Source organism: Equus asinus, chromosome 11 (assembly GCF_041296235.1).
Source record: "Equus asinus isolate D_3611 breed Donkey chromosome 11, EquAss-T2T_v2, whole genome shotgun sequence".
Lineage (NCBI taxonomy): Eukaryota > Metazoa > Chordata > Mammalia > Perissodactyla > Equidae > Equus > Equus asinus.
Genome location: NC_091800.1, coordinates 7,884,061 through 7,899,042, shown reverse-complemented (window position 1 = coordinate 7,899,042; position 14,982 = coordinate 7,884,061). Strand labels below are relative to the sequence as shown.

The following is a 14,982-nucleotide window of genomic DNA, read 5'->3' as shown; positions in this document are numbered from 1 at the left end:
GTCCTTCAGGGGGTCTGGACATAGCAATAACTTGAGTGTTTGAGTCATTATCACTGATATTTCCCACCAGACACCCAGCCCTCGGAGCTAACTGGATTCCCCCATCTTCCTAGATTTGACTTTTATAGCATCTCATTGTGAACTGTGCTGCCATTTGTTGTATCGGGGCTGGCCTTCGCACCACAGTGAGCTTTCTGTAGGCAGAGCTTATACCACTTGTGTTTATTCATCAACTTTAATCAGTGGACACTTACGCAGCTGGGCCACAGTGAAGAGCCCGGACAGTCCTGTGAGCTGACTGGCAGCAATGCTGCTCAACCACATTGAAAGCAGTTTGCTCCAAAAAAAATAATAGGATCAAATACAGCAGACAATAGATCTTAACTAGGCCTAGAAGATGTTTAAAAAGTGCTTTTTCTCCACGCCATTATCTAAACACACGTGACACTTAATCCAAAAAATCTTTAGCTTGAGACTGTCTTAAGTAGAAATGCAGAACTGCAAGACATCAATAATGGAGTCACACTGAGGACTCTGGGCAGCAGTTTTCAAATAAAGAAAACACAAATAGGACCACAGCTAGCCCCACCTTATTTCTTTACTACTCTGACTATAACTATTTTAAAACTTCACGAAATGTTGGTACCAGTCCTAACACATTCATTATTTATTATTCTGAAGTAGTTATGTTTACACTTACATGGGTTAATATACAATTACAGCTATATAGGAATATAAATTCAGATCCCATTTGACATTAAAGTAAATTAACATCATTCAACATTTATTTTTCCCTTTTTAAAAATGACTTCGCTGCCTTCTATGTTAATCTTGTATTCGTTCCCAGATTTGATAATTCAAAAACCATATTTTGACGGGAAGCATTAGAGTTTGAAAACAACGTTGAACATATACCTAAACTCATTTGTTCACATATCTACAAATAAGCATATATTCCCCTAATGTTGTCATTTTCTGTCTCAGGGAAAAAATTCAATATATATTCATCAAGAGAAAATAGGAACTTAAGGTTCAATTACCTGTAAATAGGCAAAATATTGTGTTAAGATAGGACTTCTAATTTCTCAAGCTCTAATATTTTCAAACAACACCTATCCACTAAAACAAATAAAAAGTAAGGAGAATGCACAAACGACTGACAGATAGTTTTAACTTGGCACTCGTATATTTGTGAAAGGATTATCTTCAAGCTGGTATATTTACTTTGGTCTTTAATGACTGGTATGTCCAAGTGGTGAAAGGACACCACTATGAATACTTACTTAGTAGGAGAAAAATGCTTGCTCTGTTTTTCTCAGATGACCCAGGTGTCAAGACTTTGATGGGATGGTGAGGGAGAGAATGGCTGTCTAACTGTCTGCCTCTTTCTTATTTGCTGGCCTATCAGGAACTAAGCCACTGGAGACAGTTCAGCCCTGGAACTCTGACAGAGCTCAGCTAGCTGATTAACAAGAAACAACAGAAACCAAATCTTTCAGCAGAAGCTCTTAGTCTCTGCTGACCCAGCAAAGCTTTGCAGATGACAATGGTAATAAAGCTTAGAAATCACCAATCATAAAACTCAAACCAAGCCCAGGCTTCCAAAATTTGGCACCTTAAGTTAGCTCCGTCAATCTGATCTATCTCCTGTTGACACTTTACTTGTAGCCCTAAATGGGACTAAATACAAATATCATATCAAGAACTCTGAGAAATGAAAGGCTTCAATTTTCCTCTCTTGTCATTTGTTTCCTCTCTAAAGTTAAACAAGAAATTGAACCAGAGAGGATCAAAGCAGAGAAGGCTTCCTACTAATTCAACAACATGGAAGGACCTGGAAGCCATTATGCTAAGTGAAATGTCAGTCACAGAAGAACATATACTGCATGATTCCTCTTATATGAGGCATCTAAAATAGTCAAAGGTATAGAAGTAGACAACAGAATGGTGGTTACCAGGGGACGGAGGGAGGGGGCAACGGGCAGCTGTTGCTCAATGGGCAGAAAGTTACAGTTATCCAAGAGGAGTAAGTTCCAGAGATCTGCGGTACAACATAGCGCCTACAGTTGGCGGTGAGGTATTGTGTACTTAAAAATTCGTTAAGATGGTAGATCTCGTGCTAAGTGTTCTCACTACATGAAAAAAAGGAAAGAGGGACACAAGGAAACTTTTGGAGGTGATGGATATGTTTATCACCTCGATTGTGACGATGGTAACACAAGTGTATACATACGTCGAAACTCACCAAATTGTGTATGTTCATTATGTGCAGTGTTTTGTATGTCAATCATACCTCCACAAAGCTGGAGAAACAAAAACCGAGAAGACTGCAGCCTTCCTGTAGCTGCTAAGTGTAATCTTGATGCTTCCTGTTCAAACTGGTGGACAGCGAAGCTTCCAGGGTGGATATTCCTTATGGTTTTCAAAGTCATAGGAGGAATATTAGCTGTCAAGATCAGGAAAGGGAAAGCATCGATAATTCAGGAGGTGATAAATGAGGGGAAGTGTCAGATGTACAGACAGGAAAATGGAAAACATAATTTTCTTTGGGACCAATTAACGTAAGAGCTACTTTGCATAGTCTCAATCAGAAAGGTGTCAATGTTGTCAGGAGAAGTGGAATTTTTTTCCTAATGAAAGTTAACACGACACTTTCTTGTATTAATGAAACACATTCTGAACTACTTCACAGGAAAAAGAGAAAAAAAGCACTTTAAGTAAAAATACCGTCATAAGGCAAGACTTGGGGGCATAAATATTCATGATATATCCCACATGTTTCATTAAGCTCTATTCTTGATTTTTTTTTCTCGTTGGTTTTTCTAGTAGGAAAGATGCCAAATATTATGAGTTTCTACTTCAACATTTTGTACCACAGTTTGACCTCACATCACTCTGTTTCATTTGGCAAGCAGTGTTGTCAACAGTGACATGCACCAATGAAGGAATCATTCATGACAAGGGAGAGAGGAAGAAACTCAAGAAAAAACTTGAAAAGTGATGTGTCTGTGAGCTCTTCTGACATCTCACATGGGTCCCAGCGTGTTGAAAGCAGCAGAGCAAATGGGTGGGAGATCACACAGACCCTATTACCATGATCCTTAGAAGACTGCTAGAAGAGGAAAGGGCCTTGTTACCGCCACTGCCCATTTTGTATCTGAGCTTCTGTACAGATGCACTAGTGTGAAAGTCCTCAACCAAAGGGAACTTCCACCACGGAAACCACTTCTCAGAACGGTTCAGAATGACAGTTCTACTATATAAGAAAAGTAATATGATAACATCAATTTTACAACCAAAAAAAATTTCCTAGGAGATGTGTTCTTTATTGTACAGCATGTTATTATATACCAAACTCTATTATTAAATGCCCCCTGGTAGAGATTTCTGTCATGTTATCATGCCATAAGTGACATCTTTTAATGTGGATTATTTATAGATTTTCTTAAAAAAGAGTTTCCTGTATTCTTAATCTTATACTAAAATATTTGCCCACATTTTATCACATGTACCATACCTCCATACCAAATTATTTTGCTAGTTCAAGACATAAGCAACAAAGTTGACAGATTAATTTATTTTTCTACTTCTTACCTGAAGGAGTTATATATAAATAGTGATAATACATAACTTTTAGCTGGAGGAGAATCAAAAATATCAGAAATCTCTAAAAGTCAACAGTTGATCTTATAGAGTGATTGGTATAAATTATTTCCTGCAATAGTTATTCAAGATGAAAAATAGTCCATCATTTCTAAACATGTCATCATCAAAATTAGCTTTGATTTCAAAAAGTTTAATAAGAGCTTTTTGCTTCTAAGCTAGAAATAATTACTTAGAAAGGGATTCCTGTTTCTACTTTGGATTAATACTCCAAAGTCTCCAAATACGCCAGTCTCTACAGCAGTTAACATCAGCTAGTTTGTATGCAGCAAAAAATCTACAACAATCTAATTTTCATTCTAGAGAAATACTGGTAAAACCTATGGGTGGAAAAACATTTTTTTAAACTTTGGACTTTTGGAAATTGTTTGTTTTCTACATGATTCTGAGGAACCATTACATCTGGACACACTCATCTTCAGCAGAGTAACAATGAGGCCAGTTATGACCCAATAAAATTGCCGCAATCATTCAAATAATAGCATTCATTTTAGAGCTAGGCGATAAAAACAACCTGTCTAAAAAGGAATTCTGCCTTAATTGCATTTAATCAACAAATGGCCAAACATATACTAAGCCATAATACAAACAACCCAAGGATAGGCTTACAACCTGGACAAGTTAATAATGCTCTCTGGAATAAAATGTCAAAGGAGGAAGTTGACTTCTAACTAAACATGTATGATGCTAAGAAATCACATCATGAAAGAAACTAAAGAAAAGCTTTATTTTTGCAAGTGTATGACTGGATCTCTACCAGTAAAGACGCCAACCAAAACACAATTGGTGGTACAATTCTAATTAGTGTGTCTGAACCCTGTTTTGATATAATTCTTGTGTGTGGTTCCCAGGCTGAAAGATACCACACACAAAATGCATAATGTTCTGAGGTTTCTTATTATCCATCATGCCTCATTAATGTAAAAAGCTCAGCTGGAGTGGAGACCAAATTAAAAGAGCTGGGTTTTTTCTACACTGAGTAGTCTAATGGTAGGACAGATGGACAGTTTTCTGGATTCAGGCTAAGTGAGTCATAGGCTTAAGACAGTCCAGAAAATGGATATAAGCCTGAGCCAGCTATGGGAATGATGCACTGTCAGTGTGTAAAAATGTTGTATTGACTTCTTCTTAGATTCTGCTCTTGTAGGTATCCTGCCACAAAATCTCTCAACTGCTCCTCTTCCTAGTAAGGGTAACAAACCCCAGGCTATGCTGACTAAACAGAGAGGAACACAATTGTCCCCACAGCGAGAGAGCTGCAGACCACATCGCTCTCACTCTAAGTCAGATAACTTCACTTTCTCAGGGGAAGGGCACAAACTTTTTTGCAAAGTTCTATGTTGCTTACTCTTGAATCCATTATTGCGTTATGGAAATCAAGTGTCTTTGCAAAGATTTAGCTATAAAAATCTTATTCATGGTGACGTTTATAATAATAATTAAACAAACTGTTAACCTGAATGTCCAACAACTAGAAATATATTTAATTACTGTGTTTTCATATAACCGAACACTATTAAGCTTTTTAAAAACATATTTTACATTACTATTTGACACAGAAACTGTTTATAACTTTCTCACCTGACATAACGTGAACAGTCTAATCCTCTTCCAGTAAAAAGCATTTTAACTAAAAGAGTCATACAGTGAAACACCAGTTGCTAAGAGTGACGACCTCTAGTCAGTGGGATTGCGAAGGCTGTGTTCTTTCTTCTTGCTTATCTGTATTTCCTAATTTTTCTATAAGAAATATAAATCACTCTTATAGTAAGAAAAATAAACCCAAAACATTTTTAGAAACATTCATTTTGCCCACTCTCCCTTTTTCTCTTGACTCTATTTCTATGGTATCACAGTAGGTTTATACATGTTTATCACTGAATCTATCCTGAAAGACAGAAGTCTAAACACATCCGAGAAAATAAATGATGTCTTCTGAAATCCTTAATTTGCACATCCAGTGGAAATCCCTGCTGTGGTGTTTTCCCTCCACTCCATCTCCTGCCCAAAGACATAAAGCCATAAATCACGTCTGCTCGTGTGGCAGCACTGGGGGCCATGAGCATCACTGTTTGCTGGGCACTGTGGTGGGGCCATCAACCAACTTCCTCACAGGGGAGCCCTGATGATTCTTTCATGTCCCTTTTCCTGACAATGCACACCAACCTAACATTTCTGAATGCTCTCAAGAGGTCAGAGTCTCTCCCACCACAGCATCTGTGCCTACAAAATTTATCTCCACTTGACAAAAATAAAGAGCTTCAAAAAGAAAGGAAAAATAAGAAAACAAGAAAGATGGTAGTTTTAAGTAAAGGAAACAAAGAGAAGAGAGCAGAGAACTGTTTCTTGAACGCAATGAAAATGGTTTACACATTTTCTACATGACTGTTATCCTTCTGGAGAATGACAAATCCTACAAGACTTTATGCTAAATAGGTTTAAACAAATTCTACAGATTGAAAAATATGTTAAAAGCAAAAACTTACGTAGGAAACTGCAAGTATTAACAGTAATAAACATGCATCCGTGAATTAGCTGACATAGCCAACTACGTGATTTAAGAGCACAAGCCCTAATATTATTCAGCCCTAGGATAAATTGCTAACACTTCCATTACTGGCTGAAGTCATGGGCAAATGATGTAATTTTTTTGAGGACTTTATTTCCTCATTTATAAAAACAAAGACAACACTTATCAAAGATCAAAAAATTAAGCAAGTGTAATTTCTGACCTCAGTATAAGAATTTGCCTATCTGGTTTAGTCTCTCTAAAGGTTCAGGAGACATAAAATCATGGTTATTATGCTATAAAAGTCTCTGTGACTGAGAGGAGAGTGGTACCATCAATTGAGACAGTCAATTCAGGGAACCAGTGGAGAAGACCAGAAGGAATGGGGAGACACACAGATGAGGGCATTGTGACTAATTCGGTTTACACATTTTGAATTTAAGGTGCCCAAAGAATGTCAGTGTGGAAAAGTCCCAGATGCAAATGGATCTACAGACGTGGAACTCAAGAAAGAGGTCATGCTAGACATGCAGGCTGGGGAAGTCATCTATTCTCAACCCTGACCATTCATTAAGATCAACCAGGGAGTTTGTCAATTCCTAGAGTTCTGATTTAATCGTCCTGGGATAGGGCCTAGGAATCAGAATCTTTTTTGTTTGCTTTCTTTCAACAAAGATTTCACTCAAATGAACGAAATATTTCATTTTTTTCATTCAACAAACATTTCATTTAAATGAATGAACTCTTTTATTCATTTGTTTATATTTTAAGGTAAAGTTGACATAACGAAATTAACCATTTTAAAGTATAACAATTCAGTGGCATTTAGTATATATATTCACAATGTTGTGCAACCATCACCTTTATCTAGTTACAAAACATTTTTATCATCCTCCCTAAGGAAATCCTGCACCATCAAGTAGTCACTCTCCACTGCTCCTTCCTCTAGCCCCTAGCAACCACTAATCTGCTTTCTGTCTGCACGAATTTGCTTATTCTGAACACTTCCTACGAATGGAATCATATAATATGCGGTCTTTTGTGACTAGCTTATTTTATCAGGTATGTTTTCGTGGTTCATACATACGGTAGCATGTATCAGTCTTTCATTCTTTATGGCCGAATAATACTCCATTGTATGAAAATGTTTATCCATTCATCTATCTGTGGACACCTGGCTTGTTTCTACCCTTGGCCACTGTGAATAGTGCTGCTGTAAATATGCACATGCAAGTATTTGCTTACCTGTTTTTAATTCTCTTGGGTATACACATAGCAGTGGAATTACTGTGTCATGGTAATTCTAGGTTTAACTTTTTGAGGAAAAAAATTTTTTACAGTTCTCCAGATTATTTAATATGAAGCTAGTGTTGAAAATCACTAATGTAGAAGACGGATAAGGCAGTAAGAATAGATGGAATGCACTAGGGAGAAGATATGGAATGGAATTAGGATAGGATCAAAGGCAAAACTTTGGAAAATTGACATTTCAAAAGCTGTTAGAAAAAGAGTCCATTAGGGAGACAGATGACTAGGGAAAAGAGAGGTGTCACAGAAACATTAGAGAATCCAAGGGGTGAACCATCACTATCAAATGCTAAGTAAGAATCAAGAAAGGAACTGAGAGTCTGTTGCCTATGATAAGATGGAGGTTACTAGAGACTTGGGGGGTGCTAACTTCACTGAGGGCCTGATTTCAAGGAGTTGGGGCATACATGAGATGCAAAGTAAAGGAGAGGCAAGTACTATAACATACTCCTATTCATTATCTGCGCTTAAAAGGCAAAGACCATGATTTGTCTATTTTCCCATGACACCTAAGAATGTACAATACAAATATCAAGCTCACAATAAAAATCTCATTGGACTAACCAGTTTATACCTCTACAAATAATGTGGCAACGTCCCTGCCAGATACAACAGTCAACTGCAACAGAGCACTGACTAGTAACTGCTCTGATGACCATGTTAGGACCTTTCCGGATTTTAACTACATGGAAAATATTTGGGTACAATGTATAACTAGAAAAATTGTTTGATTCTAATCTCAGCAAAATATTCAACAAATTCTTAAGTTCTCTTCTTTCCATTGCCTAAAATAGTGCTTTAGTTTAAAAGTATTTATCCATTTTTATACAACATTCCCTAGTCTCTGAATCAATATTGATGGGAGACAATGCTTCATGATTTCACTGAAAAGTTATTTTCTGAAAAAAGTTATTTTCTTCTATTATTAGAGAAAAGGGCAACTTTTAGAACTATTACATTTTAAAGATGAAAAGTGAGAATTAAGTCAACGTTATGTTTGAACTCACATATTAGATTTAACTTAAGTTTAAATTCTCAGTAAATAGTAAGTACATCTGAAGTGTATGCCTGCTTTTCTCAAAAAAAGTCTGCGTTGATTTTTTTAATCTCAAGTGTGAGACCAGCCAATAAGCGTCTCCTACAGCAGTAAAGTAGTGCAACATCCTAGATTCTTTTTTTCAATTAGTGCTTCTATTTTGTAGACAGTAACAGTATTTAATTTGAAATTTCCTCTTTCTGTGCCAATACCAGTTTGAACTCCTTCCTGTGAAGTCTGTAAGTGTACCGCCTTATGTGACACACCAAGCGCTCTGAAAGCAGCCAAAGGAAGGGAAAAGATGCTTTCCTTGAGTACTGAGCACCTGGCAAGAAGAGAGCACGTTCCTGTTATGTCTTGAAGGTGTTCCTGGCTCACCAGAGAATCCAACGGACTCACTTTGATTTCCCTTTGAGAAGCCATGAAGTTGGAGTATGTTTACTTCGATTTATAGTTTACTAGACTTTTCTGTGTTGTTTCTTGTTGTTTCTGGTGTTGCTGCTTGTTTCTGCTCACCAACAAGTCATGGTGATGGCTCCTTGACCAGCCTGGCAGTGAGTGGAGAGTGACTTTCTCACCATGACTTCTGGCTCTGGGCGGGGCAGTCACAACTGCTAGCGCTGAGGACTTCTTGTGAAGACAGAAATCAGGGACCAGCCACTCAGCAACTTTACAACGTAGACACAAAGAGGAAACTATGAGAAAGTATTTCCTCCCATTCTTTCTATCCTTCTTGCCATTTGCAGGTCCCTAATCTAAACTGCCCAAACAGAATCCAGGAAAGGAAGTACTTAAAAAAGAGAGCTTGTTAGATATGACACCAAAACACAGGGCACAAAAGAAAAAATGGATAAATTGGACTTCAAAATCAAAATCTTCTGTGCTGCAAACAAGACCATTAAGAAAGTGAAAATACAACCTACATATGGGAGGAAATATTCGTAAATCTTGTATCTGATAAGATACTTGTATCCAGAGTATATAAAAACTACTCCAAATCAATAATTAAAAAATAACCCAATTTTAAAATGTGAAAAGGACTTGAACAGACATTTCTCTAAAGAAGATACACACATGGCCAATAAGCACATGAAAAGAAGTTCAACATCATTAACCACCAGGGAAATGCAAATCCAAACTATATATGAGATACCACTTCATACCCACAAGGCTAACCAATCAAAACAATAGATAATAACAAGTGTTGGCATGGATGTGGAGAAACTGGAACACTCACACACCACTGGCGGGAATATGAAAGGGAGTAGCCACTGTGGAAACCAGTCTGACAGTTCTTCAAAAGGTTCAACATAGAGTTGCCACTTGATCTAGCACTTCTACTCCTAGGTATATTCTCAAGAGAAATAAAAATGTGTACATATGCAAACCTGTACATGAATCTTCATAGCAGCATTGCTCATATTAGCCAAAAAGTAAAAACAATCCAAATGTTCACCAAAATGGATAAACAACCTGTGGTATATCCATACAATGGAATATTATTCAGCTATAACAAGGAAGTACCAAGACACAGTACAACGTGAATGAACCTTGAAAACATTACACTAAGTGAAAGACGTCAGTCAGAAAAAAGAATACATCTTATGTGACTGCATTCATATGAAATGTCCCAAATAGGCAAATTTAAAGACAAGAAAGCAGATTGGTGGTTTTTGATAACGAGGGGAGTTGGGAAGCTGAAGGAGGGTGGGGATTGACTGATAATGGATAAGAGGGTTTCTTTTGGGGGTGATTAAAATATTCTAAAATTGGTTATAGTAATAGTTACAAAACTCTGTGAATATACTAAATGCCATTGAACTATATATTTTAAATGGGTGAATTGTATGGTATGTGAATTATAACTTAAAGTTGCTAAAAAAAAAAAAAACAAAAGGAGAGGGAGGGAGCCCATGATAAAACCAGGGAGCATGATATTTAATTTCTAGATGCTCTGGTCATTCCACACTATTCCAGGTCCCTCAAGGTTGCACCAAGCTTCCTGACTTAAAGGCGAAAGAGTTCTCATTCACCGTTTCAAACACATTTGAATTTGTTCCTCACCCCATGGTCCTTCAACATTCATCCTATAACCACAGGCATAAAAGCAACACTCCCTTCCACCACAGAGGGTCCACCAGCTGCTCCAGCTCTCCTTGGCGTTGGGTGGCATGTTCCAAATTAAGAAAAGGGATCAGGACAGCAGAATAAAATGATAGCGAACTATCATTATGTGAAGACAGTTCAGGGTGCTGGGTGGGAAGGAATACTTGTGGGGAAATGAGAACAGATTCTTCGGTCTCATATAAGAACCAGTGGTGGGGGTGGGAGGTGAGGTTGGGGTGACATGAGAGAGACATCTTTCCTGATGTCAGCATAGGCGGGCTTTCCCTCAGATTTGCTGAGCATCCCAAACAGGCAGTGTCATGAGAGGTCTGCGTAGAGAGGCGTGGCAGATGCTGTCACTAGGACCTTCCAGGAAGGCATAAATCCAAGCCCATCTTGTTAACATGACAACTGGTTACTCTAAATGAAGCATATTTGAACCCGTAAGAGGCATTCTTCAAGGACTAATAAGGGGCCGGCCCGGGGGCGCAGCAGTTAAGTGCACACATTCTGCTTTGGTGGCCTGGGGTTGACTGGTTCAGATCCTGGGTGTGGACATGGCACCACTTGTCAAGCCATGCTGTGGTAGGCATCCCACATATAAAAAAGTAGAGGAGGATGGGCACAGATGTGAGCTGAGGGCCAGTCTTCCTCAGCAAAAAGAGGAGGATTGGTGGTAGATGTTAGCTCAGGGCTAATCTTCCTTAAACAAAACAAAAAACAAACCAAAAAGAAAATATCAAAGACAACAATGTATAGAAAGAGTGTAACCATAAATCATAAGGGCAGGCACAGATGAGACTATTAATCCAATACTACCAACTGAGCATTTAACCATGTACCAGGTACCGTCCAAGCACAGTGCTTTCAGAAATGGAAAGCTTTCCTCTCACCTTCCAGGGCGTTTACTGTTCAACTAGGGTGGTGCCACTCATCTTTCCAGTAGTTTATTTTCTTATAATTCTGTCTGATCTTCAAATCTCTACCACATTGGATAGCCAGCAGTCAAGAGAATGTAACAATGCCCACTCTAAAAAACCTTCCCAGATTTCATGAAAAACCAACAAAGGCTTCTAGTTAGATCTTAACACAAAAATTGCTATAGCATGGACCAGACCAAAGCTCCTTGTTGACTGAAAAGAAATAGCCGCTGTACATCAGAAAGAGGCATCAGAATCCCACCAGCCTTCGAAGTTGATCTCAGCTGTCCAGAACCAAAGAAGCAGGTAGGCAGTAGGTAGCACCCTTCTAACTTCCCACATGGGCTGGAGGCCGAGTTTCTCCAGTTTATCCCCCAGTGTGAATGACTGGAGGTCCTGGTTCTTACTTCTTTTATCTTCTCAGAAGACAATAAAGAAAACAAAAATGTAAAAACCACTAACTGCCTTCTGCAAAATCTGTGAACGGACAGTTAAATTCACGTTTTTGTTTCGCCTTCATTACAAAACTTTACCCCTAGAACTCCCATGCACTGACTTCCTCTGTGCTCACACTGGATGCAGACGCATGGGAGCATGAACGGCGCAGGCTGCACGGGCCTACCTGCAGCAGATGACCGCCTTACAGGAGAGCGCCAAATCTAGGAAGCTTCTCCTGACTTCGAAGGAGAGCGCGTACTTGAGAGTGTGGCCATCGATGATGAGGGCCACGTCATTTTCCTTGCCCAACAAATTTCCAAGGTCAGTGCAGTGCTGAGTAATGGCTGCCCTTGTTGCCTGAAACAAGAGTGAGGGTGGGGAGGTGGTCATATTTCTGCGTGTCTAATATATCAAAAACAAAACAGAAATCAATTAAGTTCCTTGAAATGAGAACATGCCCATTCTAATGTAAAATATACAAAAGAGCTTGTTTGGACTGCCCTCTAGGTCTGTTTTACGGGTAAAAACATCCCCATGTGGTACTTACATTTGATAATAACAATAATCTATTTTGGCTGCAGTCTACAGCTGATCTAGAGCACCCAAATTCTTCTCCATTGTAACTTTCATTGCTAAGGTTCTTGTCACCCTTTCTCTCTCCCCTCCTTTACACTACATACACCTTATTCTTGGCGCCCCTAGAACAGGAAACTCCTCATAAACAAACGTGCTTTTAGGGAAAAGATAACATTGTTGGAACTTAAGTGGCAAACATTTCTCAGTTTGCACAAGGTAATCTGTAAAGCATCCAAATGATATTAGGGGAAATAAAAATAACCCAAAATATTATTTTCTATTCTCTGCTGAGATTTTCAGATTAAACCATTTCTCTCCCTGTATCATCAGAGTAAGAAATGAATTGATCATTTTTTCTTGTTACAGAAAATAGCTAATCTGCCAATACCTTTTAAAACATTACTACCAGTCTAAATAAGTGCCTTAGGGTGATGTCTATTATCAGATGTAATTAAAGCATAAAACCATTCTCAAGATTTAAAAAAATGATGTTCTGATCTTCCCAGTGAATTTATGACTATGAATAGGCTATCTGGTTGAAATATAAGAATGCAATGTTTGGCTCATAATAAAAAATCTGGTTTAAGTTAATCAGGGAAGCAGAAAAGTCTGCCGAAATTATTCTGTCTGGACAACTGTCCTTTGGCTATTAAGTTACATTTACATGTAATTTAGCATATGATAACATAAATTACAGTCTTAAAGGAATACTTTGGATGAACAGGAATCCTTCTACGCTTAGTTAAATTGAGAATCAGCTACCATCACAAAGTGACGAAACAGGTTCTAGTGTCTTACTGCTCAGTTTTCATTCTCAACAAGCGACTTTTGACAACATCAGAAAGATGTATTTAAGGCACGATTGTGGTCTAGAGCCCTGTTCTGTGGACAGATGGCAAGAGTCTGGTCCCAGCTCTCCAGTTATTATCTCAGTGACCTTGGGAAAATACTTAACCTCTTTAAATTGCAATTTTCTCATGTGTAAAACGGAGCTAAGAATACTTACTTCATAGCACTTTTGTTATGAACAAATGAGCTAATCAATGTACCCTGCTTAGCACTGGGCTGGGCACACAGAAAGCACTCAATTAAACCCATTCTTCCTCGATTACTATTTATTCATTAAGAATTTCCTATATCAAGGAAAATGCACAATTCTGCTACTTCAGTCAGCAAATAAATATCATCATTGACCATGCTTTCTTTGTCAATGTAATAATAGAACAATTGATCAATAATGCTATAATATTAAAATTAAATTGACTTTTAGTAAAAAGAATAAAGGGGACTTTATACTCTTTATTCTTAATGAGTTGTGTAATTCTGAATCTCAAACAAAACACCTATGAAAACATTTATGTTTGCCTTGTCTGTGCAAACAGCCTGCCCTGTAGAATTTGGGTAGAGAGAAGAAAATTCTACCCACTTAGGGAAATCCCACCTTGGCAGCCTGGGTGTGTTCGCCGGGGAACTCAGACAGGTCTGGGCAATTCGGGAGGATGTGCCTGCCAGAGGTCAATGCATGGCAGAGAGAAAAACCTCCTGAGAAATATTTCACCAAAGGGATGAGGCAAGGTGTGCAGATTTGGTCCATGGACAACAGGCCGATGTTGTCTTAGAGGCATGGCCCAGGCCAGTGGCCTCCACCACAGACTTACGGAGGAAAAGCCTGGGGAATAAAAATCCCTGAAATGTGGAGACCATTACCTGTAGCTTTTTTAAGGGGGCACAGCACGAATGGAGATATAGAGGCAGTAACATTATGAAGGGTACTTCCTCTACTCGGGGTTATTTCTGGAGCATGCATGAGAATAGAGTGGACACTGACGGCTCTTCTTCAGCCAGAGGAGTGAGGAGGCCTCAAGTACTGGCAGCTGATCACCTATGGGTGCAAGAGGCTCTGGGGTATGAGCAGGGAGAATGCCACCAGAACAAGCCTGAGCACTGGGAATACGAATGGCAGAAATGTGTAGGTGAGAAAACCATGCTCCTGAGACAGCTGCAATCTCCCTTCCCCCCACAAATTGTGTAGGTGAAAGCCCTGAAATGAAGCTAAAGTTTTAACAGCGGCAGGTGGGGACCGGGAGTAGCACGTGTGGCTGCTCTTCCTGGGAGCCTCTCAGCATGTTGCAGCCCGCCGCAGCCTGGGAAACACGGGTGATACTAAGGTGAAATATTTTCAAGTTGAACCATGAAAAGTACTGTGGACTAATGTTTGTGTCCCTCCAAAGTCCGTATGCTGAAACCCTAATCCCCACGGTGACAGTATTTGGAGGTGGGGCCTTTAAGAGGTGATTAGGTCATGAGGGTGCAGCCCTCACGATGGGATTAGTGCCCATATAAGAAGACACAGGACAGCTTCTTCCCTCTCTTCCTCCTCCCCACTTCCTCCCCTAATTACCCCCTCTGGCCACAAGAGGACACAG

General features: G+C 39.0%; 1 protein-coding gene across 5 annotated transcripts in view; it reads right to left on the bottom strand.

Moving 5' to 3' along the window:
• Positions 1-14,982, bottom strand: part of LOC106832434 (phospholipid-transporting ATPase IB) — a 588,664-nt gene that overhangs the window by 285,721 nt on the left and 287,961 nt on the right. For all 5 annotated transcript variants that reach the window (XM_044777414.2, XM_070520415.1, XM_070520416.1 and 2 more), the window contains one exon: positions 12,165-12,337. In XM_044777414.2, the coding sequence (XP_044633349.1) occupies positions 12,165-12,337 (173 nt within the window). The remainder of the gene's footprint in view (positions 1-12,164; positions 12,338-14,982) is intronic.